Source organism: Pristis pectinata, chromosome 6 (assembly GCF_009764475.1).
Source record: "Pristis pectinata isolate sPriPec2 chromosome 6, sPriPec2.1.pri, whole genome shotgun sequence".
Taxonomy (NCBI): Eukaryota; Metazoa; Chordata; class Chondrichthyes; order Rhinopristiformes; family Pristidae; genus Pristis; species Pristis pectinata.
This window is the reverse complement of record NC_067410.1, coordinates 15,490,292-15,511,314: the sequence shown is the minus strand read 5'-3', so window position 1 is coordinate 15,511,314 and position 21,023 is coordinate 15,490,292. Positions and strand designations below refer to the sequence as shown.

General features: G+C 38.4%; 1 protein-coding gene across 1 annotated transcript in view; it reads right to left on the bottom strand.

Moving 5' to 3' along the window:
- Nucleotides 1–790: 790 nt before the first annotated feature.
- Nucleotides 791–21,023, bottom strand: part of LOC127571102 (NUAK family SNF1-like kinase 1) — a 34,810-nt gene continuing 14,577 nt past the window's right edge. The window contains exons 2-7 of the mRNA XM_052017166.1: nt 19,985–20,105; nt 16,715–16,866; nt 12,109–12,174; nt 7,615–7,734; nt 6,718–6,850; nt 791–4,707 (exon numbers count right to left, since the gene is read on the bottom strand). Of these exons, the coding sequence (XP_051873126.1) occupies nt 3,707–4,707; nt 6,718–6,850; nt 7,615–7,734; nt 12,109–12,174; nt 16,715–16,866; nt 19,985–20,105 (1,593 nt within the window). The 3' untranslated portion in view covers nt 791–3,706. The remainder of the gene's footprint in view (nt 4,708–6,717; nt 6,851–7,614; nt 7,735–12,108; nt 12,175–16,714; nt 16,867–19,984; nt 20,106–21,023) is intronic.

The following is a 21,023-nucleotide window of genomic DNA, read 5'->3' as shown; positions in this document are numbered from 1 at the left end:
AATTAGGTTCTCTAGTGGAGAAGACACATTTACATCAATCTAGACTCAATTCAAGCATAGTTCCTTGTGGTGACATTATATCATGCTATCCCTTGTGCTTTAACTTTTCAGCTACAGACTACACTGGTTAAACAAGGAATGAACTACATGCCTTGAAAAACAACAATAAACTTAACCAGCTGAGAGGAACAGTGAAAAGATCACACATCATGTTTCATCATATTTGCAAGGCACGTGAGTGAATGCCTTGATCGAATTTTGAAGTTCTGGTGAAGATTCTTGGCAGCTAAACCAAACTGTACTTCAGAGGAGCATCTGAAATTAAATAGAAATAGACCATCCCAGTTGTATTTTGCCATGTCATGCATGCTAGATATCCGACAGTTGTTTTGAGAGATTCACATTGTATATCTCTTTGAATACCGAGGAATTTAAGGTAAACTAGTAAGAAGGCATTCCCTATGGTTTGAAATAACAATTTATTGACTTCAATTTCTTTGAAGCTGAAAAAGAACATTTGCATAGGTTTCATCAAAATTCTCAATGCAGTTCAGATGAATGACTGACAGCTTAAAAATTATTCTATAAAGAAAACAGCTTGCTGTTTTCTTTATAGAATAAAGTACGTTATATTGACATATCTGGGAAACCAAATTTAAACAGTCTCTTGTGAAGATTGTCATACCAAAGATAACCCTTTACCAACATGAAAAAAGATTCATTTATATTTTCATAAACACTTGCAAGTCAACATTCAAAGATTTGTCAATTTTAGTATTTTATTGTTTCATTAGGCACACAGCATAGAACACAACTAATTCTTGTGTTTTTCCATAAACTTGTTTCTGAAATATTTCATTGTGCATTTGTTGCTGGCTTAAATTACAAAATTAGCTTTCACAGTTGTAATGCAAACATATTCTTTACATGTTAAGCTTTATTATATACAAAATGAATACCTTGAAACAAATAGAATTTACAGACATCATAAAACTGAAAGAGTGTAATACCAATTACAGTCAGTAGTTTGTACCAACAAAGTAATGGTACCTGGTAACAGTAATCAGACATGAAAGGTTGAAAAACTAACCATTACATATTGTGAGAGTTATTCTTAATACAACTCCTTAGAAAAATAAATTTACTTTGTGGTTAATTATAGCTTCATCTGTAAACATCAAAATGGAATATCAATGGAAAATAAAGCACAAATTGTAATCCTCAGGATATGCATTTGTATACAAGTAACATTCATTTTATGATTGTTAGGGATTCAGTCCTGACTGCTAATAAAATGATAGCAACGTGGATAAAAGAAAATTTGAAATGCACATGTGGATTAATTTTAAAGACACCTATTTTTCATTAAATGTACTGTACAATTTTAATACAGGAGCAGATATCAGATACATTTGAGCCTTATAACATATTAATGGTACAAAAGTCCTCTCATGTGGATTAGCTTACTGGTTCTGTTAGCCTGAATAACTAAAACAATCAATTACTTTTGGAATGTTATGCAATATGCACACAAAGGTTTACAAATAGCAAATTAGATCAGTTATTAGATATTCCATAAAGGCTGAAAATATTGTTAACTAGGACATCAGGTGAATTCCTAGCTCTTTAAATACTTGGATTATTTTTATGTTTGAATAGGCAAACAAAATTTCAACATTTCTCTTGGCATGTTACACAATGCAATTTCCTTCAGTCAACCATGATTATGCACTCAAAAGTAGTAACTTTTCCTGAAAACTCTCTACCTCCCATCCCAAACTGTTCAATATGAATTGAAAATGTGATTTATTTGTTTGTGAAATTTAATGTACTGCTTCCATATATCATGCTATAGAATGTAACAATCCAGTATCATGATAAGGAAGCAACCTAAATGTTAACTCTGTCTGCTTCGCCACTGATGCTTCCTGATCTGAGTATTTTTGGTATTCTCCGTTTTAATCTAGTATCATGTAATTGTTATTGCTTTGATTTTGACTGCTCTGGCCCAAACATGAAAATTAGTAATGTTCTTCTGGTGATTTAAGTGCATTTGTCTAGTGAACATTGAATTTTATTGATAATTGAAGAAGACTGAATTATTTAATATCATGGTATGTTAAGATCTGAAAAAATATGGAACAGTCGAATAACCCAGATTTATCTCATAGCTGGAGAAGTATAGTTGCGAGTATGTTTTGCAATATCTGTGGTACTAACTGGAGACTTGAGGTCTGGTTTGACCAGAGCACCATCTAAAATGTATTCCACTGGTTTGGCTAATGTAGCTTTGAATCATGTTTGTCTTCTTGATTATTCTTCTATGGCAATTGGCTATGTTGATTGTCAATTTTACTGAAACCCCTAGATATTTTTAAACTTAGTAACTATTTTAGCAATATTCATACCTAACATTATGTCATCTACTTTTGCACCAAATGGGTAGTGCAGTGTTAATTTGCCATTTTGTCTACTTACTTATTCATTTTGTTCAGTCCATTTTGTGGCCTCATGACTTAACTCAAAAACTAAGTTACTTTAATGCCATTTGTAAATTTGCATATTTTCCTGTGAGTTTGTAATATAAATGAGATACAGGTATCCCAGCATTGAACCCTGTAGGATCACACTCCCCACACCCACATACCGTATCTCCTTAAGAGAATAGCTTGTAAGTCTCCCTTTCAACTATCTTTTAAATCTATTCCTAAATTTTATTCCCAGTTTTCACTTCTATGCCTTTAACCACCAATGTTTCAAACACAACTTCATCAATTGCTATTTGGGATCCTGGATTACCATGTTGTAGCCTCTTCCACTTTGCACTTGAAAAATTCAAAAGGTTTCAGGTGGACTTTGACTGTTCTGAATTATGTTTGCTCTTGCTTACTAGGTTATTATCATACAGGTAGTTCTTATGTTTACTCCTGAAAATTAGTTCTTTGTTTGATCCAGAGTAGAAATGAAATTCAAGGCAAAAGGCTTTTGCCTTACTATCTAACCAGTTATTAGAATGCAGCTAGGCTCCATGTCGCTTTGTTAGAATATATCCAGGCATAAAAAAAGATAATAATAAAAATGACCTTGTTTGAAGTCCTACTGTTAAAAGATGGCTATATTTAATGTTCAGTCATTCATTACCAAATTCTCAATCTGATCACCTATATGTACAATTCTACATCTCCAGCACTGATACAAACATATATTTGTAAACAAAGAGTCAGTTTGCACAATACAATTGCATAATATATATCCAGTATTTTGTGCAATGGTTTTTAGAAAATAGCTGATCTGGGAAGATTCTCAAAACTAATTAAAAGCTCCTCCCTTCCCTTCCCTGTAACCATTAGCATTATGAATCTTATCTTAGGAAAACATGCACGTAAATAAAATACAGAATTGTTTAGCTTATTAATCTTGTCACTAACATAAGTACATTTTTTCTAAGGAATCACGCAATGCTATATTTAAATAAAAATGACAATAAGTTATTTTGTCTATACATATTGTTCATGACAAGTCTAATGAATAACATTTTCTTCAAGTTAATTGAGTTTAAATAAGTTTAGGGTACAATTTGTGCAGAGAAATATCCATAAATCATTCACTTTTCCTTCAAATGATTGCAGGTTTCTTGGGTCTTATCAGAAACATGCATTTTCACATTCCATTATGAAAAGATATTAACATTTTCAGAGCTTATATTCTATGCAGTTTGTGGTTCCACCTCTGTCTTATCCAACTCCAACAAGTTATCTTCTGAACCCAAACAGTGAATACTGCCATGTTTACTTTGTGAAAATAATCTTTTGCCTTCTGCTGTGGGATCTAGGAGATCAAATGAGTCACTGGAAAGTATGCTGTCATCACTAATTACACTGGAGGGGCGACTCGTGCTTTGCCTTCCACTTCCTAGGATGAGGTCCTTCAAGGAATCAGAAAGCTTGAATGATGAACAATCATCAGGCAAATCTAGACTGATAGAAAACTTTCCATTTCGTTTTAGAATTCCCTTTTTCCTGTATACAACCTTTCCTGAGACTATTTCTGATTGTTTTTGACTTGATTTTGAGGGAATGGCAGCTGTATCCCTGTCCATTGATTCAATGTGTTCTGGGGAAGAAGAATAGCCAGATTCTCTTTGGCATGAGTTCTTTAGGATCCCTTTCAGTGGCATGCTGGTGTAGGTTTTAGCTGGCACTGTGTATACTTTGTAAAAGGTGTTTGCAGGTTCTGCTGTAGTTGTTTTTGTTTCAATCCATTGTGAGTGCATGTCTGTGACTGTAGTTGAAAGATCACTATCAAAGCTGGTCCTGGTTTTCAAAATTCCCTTTGGCTTTTTATTTGTATCTTTGGAAGTTGCTGTTTGCAATTTTGCATCATATTGTGGGTGGGTGATATCATTTTCTTTTTTTGACTTCTTTAAACAACCCTCTTGCCTAATTTCTGCTTTTGGAGATTTATGCACAGAATTCTCCACCCCTTGGACATCCTCAGTTTCTTTCTTCCCTTGATTTGAATATCCATCCCGGTTTTGCCAGTCAATATAACGTACCAGTAGGGGTGAGCGACAGTCGTTTTCAGAAACACAATCACAAACTGGTGCATCATAACCCCAGTTGACCCACCAGTGATTTGCAATATCTTCAATTGTTGCACGTTTCCCTGGATTCACTGACAACATCCAGTCAATTAGGGCATGTGCACCTATTGATGAAAATATGACAACATATAACGATCCAGCAAAGGACTTCTTCATTCTCATATTTTTATCAAGGATATATTAGTCACAGATATTTCAATAAAAATACCATTACATCAAAATTGATCAGCAATTTTTCGACCAATCTATTGTCTGCAGATGAGTGACTTGAGTATTGTGAACTTACTACGGAAATTAGTTTGGAAGGTAAACACGATGGAACTGTATTGAAATTGCTTTGTCCTGCTTTAAATCTTTCCTATGGATTTCTTTTTCCATCCAATTTCAATTACCTACCGTAAAATTCACAAACCACAGGCAGAATTTATGTCAGTGCCCCCAAAACCAAATTGCACATAGTTCTGTTCCCCAAGTAAATTTGGCTTAGATCTGTAGAAAACAAATAGCAACATCAGTTCTGCTGTAGTGATTAAAACAACTGATCTCAAGGACTTCTATATTTGTCTTCTATGAAACAATTAAATATCATCTTCAATCAGTATATACCTCTGAATTAGATGGTTATAAGTTCAAGCCTGAATAGAAGCCTTGAGCAAACAATCTGGGCTGTTAAATGCAGAAGAAAAGTGAAAACAGTTTCACCACTGCTAATTCAAACCAAAGTTGAGAATCCATGGTATTTTTCAAACAATGAAATTCTCATTGTCTTTGCTAATATCCTGGTCAGTGAACATCTTTAAAAGCTAAGTTGGCTCATTACTTTGTTCACTGTTTTTGAGACCTTGCTTGCAATGTACCTGCAATTTTAATTATATAAATAGTAATTAAACTTTAAAAGAAATGTGCTTCTTGAGATATCCCAAGAATGTCATAAAATATGAAATATAATCCAAGTACATTATCGTTCCAGAGCTTAAATTGTTCTCTTGTTGCTCTGAGGCCATTATCACTCAACCATTTCTTGTGTCACTGAAATAATATGTAGGTCATACCATGTTGGAGTGCAAAATTTCCTTTACAGAAAAGGATATTAATTAAACCAGCTATTTACTATAGTGTAGTCACTTTCATTGTCATGTTCTGGCTACCAAATTCCCTAAGTACAAATTCACAATTTCTTAAGATTTGAACACAATACATCTAAGTTAGAATACAGTTACATAGGACATCATCCTCAGAAAATTAAGCAGTCCATTTCTGCATTCAGTAAGACTACATTAAGACACTGGCTGACAAATGACAAGTAACATTCGCTGCACAGAAGTGCCACACAGTAACCATCTTCAGCAAAAGCGAGCCTAATCATCCGTGCTTGGAATTCTACAGCATTACCATCACTGAGTCTTTCAGTAACAACCTGGGGTTCACCATTGACAAAGGGACACTAGCCATACAAATACTGTGGTTACTGTACATCCTGTAGCAAGTGATTCATCTCCTAAAGCTGCAAAACTTTTCCTCATCTATAAGGCACAAGCTATGAATGTGGTGGAATACTCATCAGTTACCTGAGTGCTTGCAGCTTCAACAATGCTCAAAAAGCTCAATACCAAGCAGATATTCTATCTGTCACCCTAAATATTTACTCCCTCCATATTTACATACTGTGGTTCCAGTGTGAATCATCTACAAAATGCACTGCATTTTCTTGTCAAGGCCCCTTTGACAGCACCTCCCAAACTCATGATGTCCACTGGTAAGAATGAAGAGGGCAGCAAGCACATAGGAACACCATCATCTGCACCTTCCTCTCCATCACCCACCCTCCTGACTTGGAACTATATCTCTAGTCCCTTATCACCTCTGGGTTTAAATCTGGGAAATCTCTACCCAACCATGCCGTGGAAGCATATTCACCAGAAGGACTGGTTGGTACAAGGCAATGCCTCACCACCACAACTTCAAAGGCAACTAGGGTTAGGAAATGAATGCTGACCTTATCAACGGCACCTCTGTCTCAAAGATTGAAAAATGTGCTGATAGTACCCTCTTTATGAGTGTGTACATCTGCATTTGAATTGTGAGATCTGTTGCTAAAATTTCTAATTCCATACCAGAAGTTTGGGGAGGTTTCCTGTATTCTCCAAGGCTGATCTGCTGTGTTAAAGTTTTGTAACACTGACTATCAAATGGCATTGTTCCATACACCAGCGTATACAACAGAACTCCTAAGGCCCAGCAATCAACCTAAAACAGAATAAAATATGTGAAAGTTAATTCCTGCGAATATGAAAATACAGAATTGTCTTAATTAACTTGTTAATTCCAGATCAGGGAGCATCTGATATGTCTGTGTTAGCTAAACAAAGTTAATGGACTCATTTTAAAATTAAAGTTTAAGTGACCAGTTTCCCTTATTTTTTGAAACTGATAGTTTTTTTTAAACTCAGGCCATCTGTGCCTTCTACATTCCTTCTGGGACTACTGCCTTTTATGAATGGTGGAAGATTTCAGGGTCAGACAAAATATTGAAATATCCTCTAATCCTGGCAAGTGTGGCAGGGTCAGGGGTTCAAACAATAAATTTTCATAAGTTTTGGCCACAGAGTAGATTCACGAGAAATGTGTGGACACATATTTTATTAATTGAGACGCTATACAATTAAATGCAGAAAAGGTCCCCAGATTGTAGACACAAGGTTGCGTTAACCAACTGGTATTGATTTTTTACAAGTCTATAATGTAAATGAGCTGAATAACTCTGAGCTGAAGTACAGCAAGGTGCAAAATGTTTGCAATATTTGCAACAGTTATTGGGCCACATTTTGTGATCAGTGCCAATGTGTCTGTGTTCCCCACTAACCTTGAAGAAGGATTCCCATAAATATCTAGCAATTTATTTGAAGCTAACAATACAATTTTGTTTATAGCAGCACCCTTTGGCAGTGAAAAATGCTTTTAAAAAAGCTGATTATGCACACTTAGTTATTAGTCCATTCCTCTCACATTACCTCAGGTCCTTGATATGGAAGTCCATTCACAATTTCTGGTGAAGCATAAAGGGGGCTTCCACAGTATGTCTCCAACAGACGATCCTTGTGATACAAGTTTGACAGGCCAAAGTCAGCAAGCTGAACACATAAAATAATGAGGAAATAAGATTATTGATGGCCTTCGTAAATTCAACTGCTCATTCTCATTTGAAATGCGCAAAGGATTGTTTAATCTCCCATTGGCTGGGCAAATAAAAGAAACACACAAAATGTTGGAGGAACTCAGCAGGTTAGGCAGCATCTATGGAGGGAAATGGACAGTTGACGTTTCAGGTCGAGACCCTTCATCTGGATTCAAAAGATTCCATACTTGGTCAGACTTCTGTATAACATTTTGGAGTGTGTACCTCAGATTGAAGGTTCCCTGATTCCATTTCTTCTCCCATAGGGTAGTGAATCTCTGAAATTCTCTGCCCCTGAGGGTGGTGAAGATAGATAAATATTTGAAAGACTGAAGAATTGAGGGTTACAGGGAACTGGCACAGAAGAGGAGTCAAAGCCAGCATAGATTGGACATTATCAGAATGAATGGCAGGGAAAACTCCGGGGCTTGGTGGCCGACTTTTGTTTCTGTTTTAATTTGTTCTTGTGTATTTGTGTAAAACCAAATGTTACATTGACCAAGCAGTATCATATTTTTCCATACCTGTAATGTAAATGAGTTGAATAACACTGAAGTACAACATGGTGAAAAATTCTGTAATATTTCCAACAACCATCGAGCCAAATTTTGCAGTAACTGAAAACAGAGCCTCTACTGTCTTTGATGAAAGCTTCACATATGTATCTAGCAATTACTGTGGTGTGAATTTCTCCTTCTCTCATATTAATTTTATTTTGACATCTGGATTAGAGGATTGGCTTCCAGTAATCCCACTGTCATCAAACAGGCTGAGCAACCAATCATATTGAAAAATTCTCAAGACAGCAAACTATGAAGTAAGTAGCTCTAATTTTTAACTGGCTTTAAACATTTTACAGAAAGCAAAAATAGTATATATATGAGATTATGGTAATGCCATAAATTGGAAAAAAAACAATTCGAATTATTTTTAAAACAATGGAGTTTTGAAAATTATTCTGCAAGAATTGGAATCCACAGATAAAAAGGTTTTTTGAGTCAGACCTGTATTCAGCGGCAGTGAAATATGCCTATAATGCTAAATTACACATACTTCAACAAGGATTAGCTTTCGATGGGGGTTAATAGTTAGAATATAGGGCAAAAAATTAAATAGTTAATTCAATGACTACTTCATAGTTAATTAAGTAGTTTTTTTCAGTAAAAAGTTTTCCATTTGAAGATTTTAACAGCGGACAATATGGAGGACCATGATGTCACTGATACCATCGACTAGAATTCAGTATTTAGCTGTATAAATGCAGACACCAGTAAAAATTGTCAGTTTTGGAGTGTCATTGAGTGAATACTGCCAATATTGCCATCATTGTAACTGCAAAATTCTGACCTGCCTACATTTTATTTTACATAAACAGTGTACCTTATTTATATCAGTGAGTTAGTAGTTGCTTAACATCAAAGAAGCATTCAAAATGGCACAAAATATTAGAGCCAAGTTATAAAAAGACTTATTCCTCTCTCATATGTGTATGACAGTTATTTAAATATTCCTGCGTGAGTAAGAATGTTTTGCAAGTGGTCTAAAGAATTCTTAATGGTGAGGTGCACATTGTGCATTTTAATAAGAAAGAATATTTGCATGATTGGCATTCTTTAAATTCCACTTACTTGTTTTAGTTCTGGAGTCCTTGCCAAATAAGGGATTGTGTACTTAGCTATTTTTGAATTATTTAGTGCAGTCTAGAAGCTAACCTTTTTTTGTGCATAATTCAATCATTAAATTCATTGAAGAAAATTAGAGATTACTCAAATTTAAATTGAATCTTCTTCCAAATCCAATTATACAGAGATATGCTAAACATTCAGCCATATTTTGTTTTAAATAAAATGTTTATTCTTTGTTGGAACTATATTATATGTGGCTTGTATTATATTTTCCAATAATTGTTGTTTGCTTTTGATCTTCCAAACAAGTTTTAATGTATCTTACATTAACACGAAAAATGAAAAGCCAAAATGTCCTGATGCAAGGTCTCAAACTGAAACGTTGACCATCCCTTTACCTTCACCGATGCTGCCTGATCAGCTGAGTTCCTCCAGCAGCTTGTTTTGAGCTCTAGATTACAGCACCTGTAGCCTCTTGTGTCTCCAAGCCAAAAACATTCAATTCTTTACGGCAGATTTTCAATATTTAATATTCAATATTCAATATTTAGTATTCAATATTTAAAGGTGTTCTTGATGTTGCTGTACTGCTCTTGTACACCACGAGCCATTATTCCATTTCATTGGAGATCAAAAATAGATCATGTCCAGAGATGCACAATGTACTAATGGCCAGCAAAATGTATCCAAGATAGTCCTCATCCTGATGGCTACCCTTGTGTGTGGACCCCACACAAGCAAACACTACAGTTAAGATTCTATCCCTGGTGTTGTGAAGGATGTCCAGTTATATTGCACAGAATGCTCCTTCCAGCTAGACTGTGCTGTACCACCTGTCCCCCATAGAAAGTTTGTGCAGAAGAATACCTTTGACCACAGATCAGGCAGTGGTCTGCACAGAAAGTCCTGGAGGACTTACCAAAAAGGAAATTGGTGGATCCTGTCAGATAGTTCCCTGAGCAGATTGTCAAAGTCATTTGGCAGAATACCCCATCACAAGGACATTTGAACAAGTACCAAGACTTGAGTTGGTTGGTGGTGAGACGGGCTCTCCCTCTCAGCTCCTTCATGCATGCCAGAGACTCAACTCAATCACATGCCGGCCTCGTAGTGGCTGTAAATAAGACTCTAATCCATCTGCTGGAATGTGTGTTTGCCAAGGAGATTGGAAAGAAATGCAGTGGTCTTTGTCGAGGATCATCCCATACAACTGTGCTCTGTGCTCTACAGGATGTTCCCAGGGACACATACTGAGACAAAAGTTAACTGCTGCCAGAAGCAATTTGGTCTGCCAGAAAATTGATGGTCTCCAGTGTAAGGAGCTTTCCATGACTGAATGTTGCAGACAGGCACATTCCAAGGTCCAGGACTACGTGCTGAGATACAGCTACTGCAAAGGATCCATGGAGAAACACCACTGCTTAAGGCACACTGCACCCCATTGCATGCTGAAGGGCCAGAACCTTCCTCAGACTGTTTGACGATGCAAATTATCTAGAAGTAAAATTGTTGTGCCAATATAATGTAAATCTTGCATATAAATGTAATTCTGATGTACTGTGAAAGACGATATATGAAAATACTGCATGATAAATTTTCAAATTTAACAATTATATTTTTGGGAAAAATACTTACCCACCATGCTGGGCTTGGCTTTTGTCAACCATCCTTCCCCAGACCTGTTCTAGTCAGGTCCTTGATAATATTGAGAGCTTCAGGGTTAGTGTTAGGGTTCTCACTCCCAGCAGCTCATTGTGACTTTCACCTCCCCACAAAGTCTTAATCTTTCACCCTGGCAGATATCCCAGCCATCTGCACTTCACAAGCCTCTCTGCCTCATGATCGGCAACTTGTCTCTTTCCCCTTCCATCTGCTGATAGGAAGACCCACCAGCGCACACAGTACAAGGTCCGAAGTATTGTGCGTGAATTTTGTAGAATTTTGCAAAGGTGGTCCCTTGAAAAGAAATCATTAACTGGGCTGCCACATGCTACTGAATTAGCATATCCTTCCAGAAGCCAAACAATTTCCACGTGTTTGCAGCTGAGAGTGTAAGCTACACTTGTTGCTTCAGATGCAGCAACTGTATTACAGGGAAACATTTACTCACCAATTTTGTGGGATGAGAAGCTGCTTTTTTCATTTAAGCCATTTGATTTTTGTTTTTCTGTTGACCACTTTGGATATATGATGTCATGGCCCTCCTCCTCATGTGGTTGTTACCATATTTAGCGTTGAAACTAATCTCACAGGGAGAGGCAGTGTAAACCTCAATCACGTGCAAGAATTTCTGATTATTTGCTCGAACAGCTGGTGATAATCCACTAATTTAGTTCAGGGTAGGTGGTTGACATGTAATTTGATTCCTGATCAGAAGATTCAACTTCAGAACTTGAAATTTCAAATTACTTTGAGCAAAAAGAGATGAATCCATTTCCCTTTTACTTTTTCCACTACAATATTGGCCATTCATCTCTGCAGCCTGACTTAAACAGCCAAGTCACAAGAATGAATTGTCCTCCACTAAGAGATCTATGCAGTGTGATGCACATCTTCTCTGAATTATATACTGCACCATAACTGAAAGTAAAAAAAATACAGTGAAGAGAGAGGAGTCTCAATCAAGTCCATGCACAAAGTTATTCTCATAAGTTTTTCATCAACAATACAGAAGCAAGAAAATAGTGACAAAATGAAACTCCAACCTTCACATTAAAGTTTTCATCCAAGAGAATGTTCTCTAGTTTCAGGTCACGGTGCACAATTCCTTTCTGTATGGGAACAAAAATAAGCTTCAGAATCAATGAAGTTGCAATGTGATGACGAGGGGAGTTTTAACACTTAAAGAGTTTGGGCCCGGTGGGCTATTAGTGAAGAAAAAGTTAAAATATTAAAGCTTGCTCTGAAAATGCTGACTTCTACATGCTCCCAAGAGATGGAGGTTAATCATTTACACATCATAATGAGGCTCACATTTTACCTTTAGAATTAATTCGAAGATGCTGTGTCGGTGAGGCCATGTGCAACACAAGAACTAAAGGGAGCCGAGAATCACTGCATGGGACAGGTAGGTCCTTTTTCAGCATTGTCTGCAGGACAAGAGTGATAGCTCCCAGCCCACCAAGTTTACCTCCTCCAATCTCAAGATCACCAACAGCTGCCCCACCCTTTCTTTTGTGAAAATGAAGGAAGAAAAGGAATCTTAATGGGTTGTGATGGGCTGGATTTCTAACAGCAGTAACTCTGGTCTTCTGTCCATGCAAGTGCAGAAGTCCCAGATTTACAGACAGATTCAAAGGCCCAGCTCTGCTGCTGGACTCTCTGTGGACATTTCATTCACTAGGACCTATCATTGGAAGATGGACGTGCACAACTTGGAGTTATTTTTGTTAATGACAAGTCAATTTGATTTACAAAATTGGAGCATTACAAAAAGTTTGCTTCTGTCAGATTATCACAGATGAAAGTGCCATGGAGTTCCTTTTCTCATTGTAGTTCTGCTTTATTCGTAATTTAGTCTAACTCGACGAAGCCAATGTCCTTAGTTTACCATCTCACCCAGTTATAGAGTTATACAGCACAGAAACAGGCCCTTTGGCCCAGCTCATCCATGCCGACCAAGTTGTCCACTTGTGCTAGTCCCATTTTCCCATGTTTGGCCCATATCCCACTAAACCTTTCCTATCCATGTGCCTGTCTAAATGTCTTTTAAATGCTATAATTGTACCCACCTCTACCACTTCCTCTGGCAGCTCGTTCCATATATGCACCACCCTCTGTGTGAAAAAGTTGCCCCTCAGGTCCCGTTTAAATCTTTCCCCTCTCATCTTAAACTTATGCCTTCTAGTTTTAGACTCCCCTACCTGCAACTGTTCATCTTATCTATGCCCTTCGTGATTTTATAAACCACTATGAAGTCACTCCTCAGCCTCCAGTGCTCCAGGGAGAAAAGTCTGAGCCTATCCAGTCTCTCCTTATAACTCAGGCCCTCCAGTTCTTGCAACATCTTTTCTGCATTCTTTCCAGTTTATTTACATCCTTCCTGTGGCCAGGTGACCAGAACTGCACACAGAATTCCAAGTGCAGTCTCACCAATGTCTTGTACATGACATCCCAACTCTTGTACTCAGTGCCTAGACTGATGAAGGCAAGTGTGCCAAACACCCTCTTCACCACGTTGTCTACCTGTGTCTCCACTTTCAGGGAACTATGTACCTGTATCCCTGGGTCCCTCTGTTCTACAACATTTTCCAGGGCCCTACCATTTACTGTGTAAGGCCTAGTTTAACTTACCAAAGTACAACACCTCACACTTAACCAAGTTATGTCTCACACTTGTCGGAGTGCCCCGAGTTCCCCAGCATTATGCCTCTCTGATCCTGTGCCAAGTGTTAACTGCCCTGGATCTGAGACTCCATTAATTCTAATGGGGATTGCAGGCAAAGTTAAAGTTAAGTCATATCATGATGTTTTCAGATTATGGATGGTAATCTTTAATTTATTTTTGTTGCTGTGTTTATAACTTACACTACTATGTATGTACCAGTGCAATTTATTTTACATATTACTGAATGCTTTTGTGTGTGTCCCATATTGAATGTACATTTACACTTCTTGTGTATTTGTGATTCTAAGCATTATTCAGTGTGTTTTTGGTTGTGTGTGTGTGTGTGTGTGTGTGTGTGTGTGTTTATGATACTATATCTTACTGTGCATTGATTATAACCACGCACATTTATGTTTATGATCAATATACATTATGTTTATGCCTTATATTTACTGCTGTGTACAATTATGGTCATACTGCAAGATACTGTTCTGTGTTTTACATAAGAACATAAGAAATATATTTTCTGGAGGGCATAAGTTTTGCTGAGGATATAATTACATTGTTTGGTTTCAGGCTGTGTGTATCAATTTTATAGTGATTTTTTGTGGGTGTGAATTTAGAACATATAAAAATAAGAGCAGGATTAGGTTATTCATCCCCTTGAGCTGCTCTGCCACTCAATGCAAACATGTTGATTGTCTACCTCAAAGTCCAAATAACAATCTCTTCCCATACCCCTTAATGCCTTATTTGTCTAGAAATCTATCTATCTCTTTAAATATTTGTCTTCCACTGCGGAGGTAGAGAATTCCACAAGTTCATCACCCTGTAAGTGAAGAAATTTCTCCTGATCTAAGCCTTAAGTGTCTTACCCTATATCCTGAAACTATGATCCTCTCATTCTCAAACCCCCAGCCAGGGGAAACAGCTTGTTGGACCCTTGAAATTTTGTACATTTCAATGAGATCTTTGCTCATCCTTCTAAACTCCAGTGAAGACAGGCCTAGTCAATCCAATTTCTCATCCCAGAAGTGTCCCACCATCTCATGAGTCACTCTGATAAACTTTCACTTACACACCTTCTGTGTCAAGTACATTTTTTTTTAGATAAGATCGAGACTTCACACGATGCTCCAAGAGTGGTCTCACCAAGGTCCCGTGTAATTGTAGCAAGACATCCTTGCTACTGTATCAAAACCTCTTGCAAAGAAGGCTAACATACTGTTTGCCTTCCTAGCTGCTCAATGCACCTGCATGTTTGCTTTCAATGACTGGTGTACAAATACACTCAAAATCCCTATGCATATCAACATTTCTCAAGCTATCACTATTTAAATAATCTATTTTTCTATTTTCCCGCCAAAGTGAATAATTTCACATTTATCCATCTTATGCTGCATCTGCCATGTATTTGTCCATTCACTTAACTTGTCTAAATCATCTTGAAACCTTCTTACATCCTCCTTATCAGATAAGATATTTATTTATTAGTCATATGTACATTGAAACACACAGTGAAATGCATCTTTTTGCATTACTGAGAATGTGCTGGGGGCAGCCTGCAAGTGTCGCCATGCTTCCGGCGCCAACATAGCACGCCCACAGCTCCTAACCTGTATGTCTTTGGAATGTGGGAGGAAACTGGAGCACCCGGAGGAAACCCACATAGACACGGAGAGAACATACAAACTCCTTACAGGCAGCAGAGGGAATTGAACCCAAGTTGCTGGCACTGTAATATCATTACACTAACTGCTCACAATCCCACCCAGTTTCATGTTATCAGCAAATTTAGGAACATTACACTTGGTTCCTTCATTGTTATACATTGTGAATAGCTGGGGGCCATGCACGGATCCCCGTGGTAACTCCCCCAGTCACTACCTGCTACAGAGCAAAAGACCTATTTATTCCTACTCTGTGTTCCCTGTCTGACATCCAGTTCTCAATCTATGCTCTTACATTACCCCCAATCCCATGTGCTATAATTTGCCACACTATTCTCTTTTGTGGGACTTTACAAAGGCCTTCTGAAAATCCAAATGCAATTCATCCACTGATTCACCCTTATCTATTCTATTTGTTTTATCATCAAAAAAACCAATCAGTTTATCAAACATGATTTCCATTTCATAACTTCATGTCAACATTGGTAATCTCATTGATATTTTCCAAGTGTCTTGTTATCATGTCTTTTATAATAGACTCTATTGTTTTTCTTATTACTGCTTTGAAACTAACCAGAGTGCAGTTCCCTGTTTTCTCTCTCCCTTATTTCTCAAATTTGCCATGCATCAGGAATCATTTTGGAAAGGAATTGTTGACGTGTCGGGCCGAAGCCTTGTCTCAGGACACTCCTGATACAAGGTTTCAACCGAAACATCGACAATTCCTTTCTTCCCACAGATGCTGCTCGGCCCACTGAGATCCTTAAGCAGATTGTTTGTTGCTCCAGATTTCAGCATCTGCAGTCTCTGTGTCATCATTTTGAAAGATGACAATGTGCTAATAGTTGCCCCAATTTATAGCTGAACATATTAGACCTAGGTGTGTTTATATATTTGAGTGCAGAGTTATGATGTGGTGTACTGCATGAAAAGAACATATCATTAGTAGTGAATAATTCTGCAAGGATTCTAGGATAAATATAGGATCTATATACAGGTCCTCCCCAGTTTATGAATGTCCGACTTATGTACAGTCCGCACATACAAACGAGGGTTTGGGAGACCAGCGGTACGGATTTGCCGGCTGCTGCGGGGCTGCAGGCATCTTCTGCCGTGTGGGGACTCAATTCACAGCCACATTTCCAACTTGCAAACTGTTTGTTATGAACAGTTTGCAGAAATGGAACCCTGTCGTAACCTGGGAGGACCTGTAGCCAGTTTCATTCACCCCTGCTCCCTTCGTATATTCTGGGCAGCGGTATTACTACTAAGCATGTATATGAGCACATTACTTGTTAAAAGGTGTTGTTTTACCTTATGACAGTAGTGAATTGCAGAGACAATTTGTCTGAAAGTTTTACGTGCTTCAGACTCAGATAGTTTGTGGTGCTCATTTACATAATCGTACAGTTCCCCGTTGCTGCAGTAGTCCATAACAATGATAATCTTATCCTTATTTTCAAACACTGTGGAAAAGAACACAAAATGATAATTGGATCTGGATCAGTTTATTTTATTACAAGTGTTTTTAATTATATGAAGTAGAACCATGTTCTAGTTCTTTAACATGTGTGCTATGTTTATTTCGAAAGGCATGTGCAACAAGCACAGCAAAGGGTTCAGATTATAACCGGGACATAAAAATTATTTCAACACAAAGGAAGTCACACCATATTCTAAACCATAAATCTTGATTTTATCCTGCTGCTTCCTACTTCTGTTAGACATACTGTAAATGGGAACTAGGATGCATCAGCAATTTAATTCCTTTGAAAAATAAAACTTGAATGAGAAATAGGTCTTATAGTAGAGGTCACAAAGTGTGCAGCTTTTGTTCTGGGGTTTCTCCATGAACCTGCTGTGCAAGACATGAGAGTCCCACTAACATGCAACCCACACCTAGGTGGCATTTCTGGGATTTTTGTTCATGCTGGACTGGCACATGCAGAAGCAGGCTTTCACAGTGCTTCTGAAGCCTGGTTATGTGTGACTTTAAGAAGAGGCCCAGCACTGGGAACGTGACTCACTTAGGTTCCCTCTGAGTTACCTGCTCTTACTCAAACCCATACCCCATGACCTCAAGCACATATCTCTGTTGTTCAAAGTCATTCAAAAACTCGTAAAAATCAAATAATTGAAAAAAATAAAATTATTAAAAATTTACAACACTTAAGGTGGCACAAATCATTATAAAATTTAAATAAACTCAAATAGTTCATAAGAAGTACATAGCATTTACATTGCAATTGTTTCAAAAGAATGGGTATGCTGTTCCTGCTCCAGACTTGACCTCGTACAGGTTTCTTGGGCAGCATTAGTGCTATGGAGTTGAGACAACTCAGTGCTCCACTGCTATTCAACTTTGGAGCATTGTTGCTTCAAAACAACCAGTGACTAGCAAGTTCAAGACTGCCATGTTCACATGTGCATACAATATATTGCCAGACCTGTTGGCACTAACATGGGGAAATATGGCAACACTTCTGCATGGAACTGCCAGAATTTCCCTGGAAATCCCAGTCCATTCCACATGCAGATGACCACTACAGGGCTGGTAGTTGCTGAAAATGAGCAGATCGATCAGCATCATTGGCTTCGCCCAGCATTTCCTTCCAGGATATATATTAGGGAAATTAATGGAGTTTATTTAAGAGTAAAAGGGTGGCAAGGGAGAGAGTAGGTCCGCTGAGAGATCAGCAGGACCGCCTATGTCTTGAGCCGCAGGAGGTGGGTAGGATTTTTAACGAATATTTCTCCTCGGTGTTTACTGGGGAGAAAATCGTGGTTGCTCAAGAGATGAGAGAAACAAATGGAGACATTTTGGAGGACAGTTGTATTACCAGGGAGGAAGTACTTGCAGCCTCAACAGTGCATTAAGGTGGATAAAGCCCTAGGGCCTGACCTAGTGCATCCCTCGGACTTTGTGGGGGGCTAGAGAAGAAATTGTGGAGGCCTCTGCGGAGATAGTTGCTTCATCATTAGCCACTGGTGAAGTTCTCAAAGACTGGAATTGTCATTCAGTTGTTTAAGAAGGGTAGCAAGGATAAGCCAGAGAACTACAGGCCAGTCAGCCTGACATCAATGGTGGGGAAGTTACTGGAGGGAATTCCGAGGGACAGGATCTACCAGCATTTGGATAGACAGAGTCTGATTAGGAGGAGTCGGCATGGCTTTGTGTGTGGAAAGTCATGCTTGACGAATCTTTTAGAGTTTTTTTTTGAAGAGGTAACCAAAAAGGTAGATGAGGGTAGGGCAGTGGATGTTGTCTATTTGGATTTTAGCAAAGCCTTCAACAAGGTCCTATATGGTAGGCTGGTCTGGAAGGTTTGGTCCCATGGAATCCAGGGAGAACTAGTTAGGTGGATTCAAAATTGGCTCAGAGGTAGGAAGCAGAGGGTAGTGGTTGAAGGTTGTTTCTCGGAATGGAGACCGGTAATTGCGGTGTGCCACAAGGGTCGGTGTTGGGACCCTTGTTATTCGTTATTTATATAAGTGATTTGTATGTGAATGCACAAGGCTTGATCAGTATGTTTGTGGATGACACGAAATTAGGAGGTGTTGTTGATAGTGAAGAAGGTTTTCGTAGATTACAGGGGGATCTTGATCAGTTAGGGAAGTGGGCCAAGGAATGGCAAATGGATTTCAATACAGATAAGTGTGAGGTAATCCATTTTGGAAAGTCAAACCAGCATAGGACTTGTACTATGAATGGTAGGGCACCAGGGAGTGTAATGGAACAGAGGGACCTAGGAGTACAAGGCAATAGTTTGTTGAGAGCGGTGTCACAGGTAGACAGGGTGGTGAAAAGGCCATTTAGCACACTGGCCTTCATCGGACAGGGCATCGAGTATAGGAGTTGGGACATTATGTTGCCGTTGTATAAGTCGTTGGTGAGGCCACACTTGGAGTACTGTGTACAGTTTTGGAAAGAGTGCAGAAGAGATTTATGAGGATGTTGCCAGGACTAGAGGGCCTGAGATATAGGGAGAGGTTGGCCAGGCTAGGTCATTATTCCTTGGAACATAGGAGGAGGGCAACCTTACAGAAATGTTTAAAATTATGAGAGGAATAGATAAAGTGGATGGTAACAGTCTTTTCCCCAGGGTAGAGGAGTCCAAAATAGGGGGCATAGATTTAGGGTGAGAGAGGAAAAGGGAAATGAGGGGCAGTTTTTTACATGCAGAGGGTGGTGAGTATATGGAATGAACTGCCAGACGAAGTGGTTGAGGCAGGTACAGTGGTATCATTTAAGAAGCACATGGATAGGTACATGCAGGGATGGGGCTTAGAGGGATATGGGCCAAACACAGGAAATTGGGACTAGCTGGGTGGGCACCATGGTTGGCATGGGCTGGTTGGGCCAAAGGGCCTATATCTGTGCTGTATTGCTCTATGACTCTATAGGAGGCTAATTGACTACCATTCCATTCCCAGCATTTTTTTTCTCTCAAGCCCAGAGACACAGATGCTGATGCTCTAAGCATATTGATGCTTTTATAAATTGGGACATAATATGGCAGACCAGGGCCTACTAATTAAATATTCAGCCTTTGATTCTGGAAATATAATCATAATGATGCTCACCTTCGTAAATATTTATGATATTGGAGTGGTTAAGAGATGACATGATCTCCATCTCCCGCTGAATATGGATCCGATCTAGTTCCTTTTGAACCTTATCCTTTCGGACAGATTTAATGGCCACCTGCGAGAAAGGATTTGAGATGAGCATAAGAATGAAAGAAAGAGGAGCAAGAAGAGGCCATTCAGCCCTTCCAGCCTATCCACCATTCACCAGTTCATGGCTGCACTATCCCCATATCCCATCATACCCTTAATCTCCAGAACTCTACAAGTTTCTCTTCAGAATGAACCCTGCAGGAACCCAGATCATCACTGATAGAAATTAGATTTTAAGATCACCACACAGAGGTTAAAGTGATACCAATGATATGAACTTGGAGTAATGGAAACATATTTCAGACCCTCAACAAAGCTTGTATATGAAAGGGGAGATAAGTGGTTTAGAATTGCTTATGCTGTGTCCACCTGTTAGGGATCATTCAGTGGTCACATTGATTCAGTAGATCTGTGCTAAGAGCTCAGGATCACCATTTAAGGTGTATGGTTCCACAGAACACAAATGACATATGAATATTTCTGAGGCCCAGGCCAAATAAGTACTGAAAAACTTATATATACTTAAAGACCCTGTCTTTAGTGGCATATAAAGCAAATTATTCAATACATCCACTAGTTTGTTTTTGTAGTGAAATAAAGTGGTTTTTTTGAACTTGCTCAAAGGAAATCTTGTTTTTTTTTGCCAATCCATACGGTAGACGGAAAAAATTATCCTCACTGGTGTGTGCGTCTTATATATCTCACACACTTGTTTCTGTTTCGTTCTCTGTAACAAAGCAGTGCTGCAACTTGCTTCTGTTAAGCAACAGTCTGTGGTGCTGCACATCTTTAGGAAGCTGCTTGTTTAGAAACATCACCACTTCCTTATCTACCTGAAGGCTAAATTCAGATCTGGTGTCGTCATTCTGAATCACTCTCAGCCAATCAAACTTCAATGAAGGAGACCTAGACAGTCAGCCCTATCAGACATAATTCATGTTCT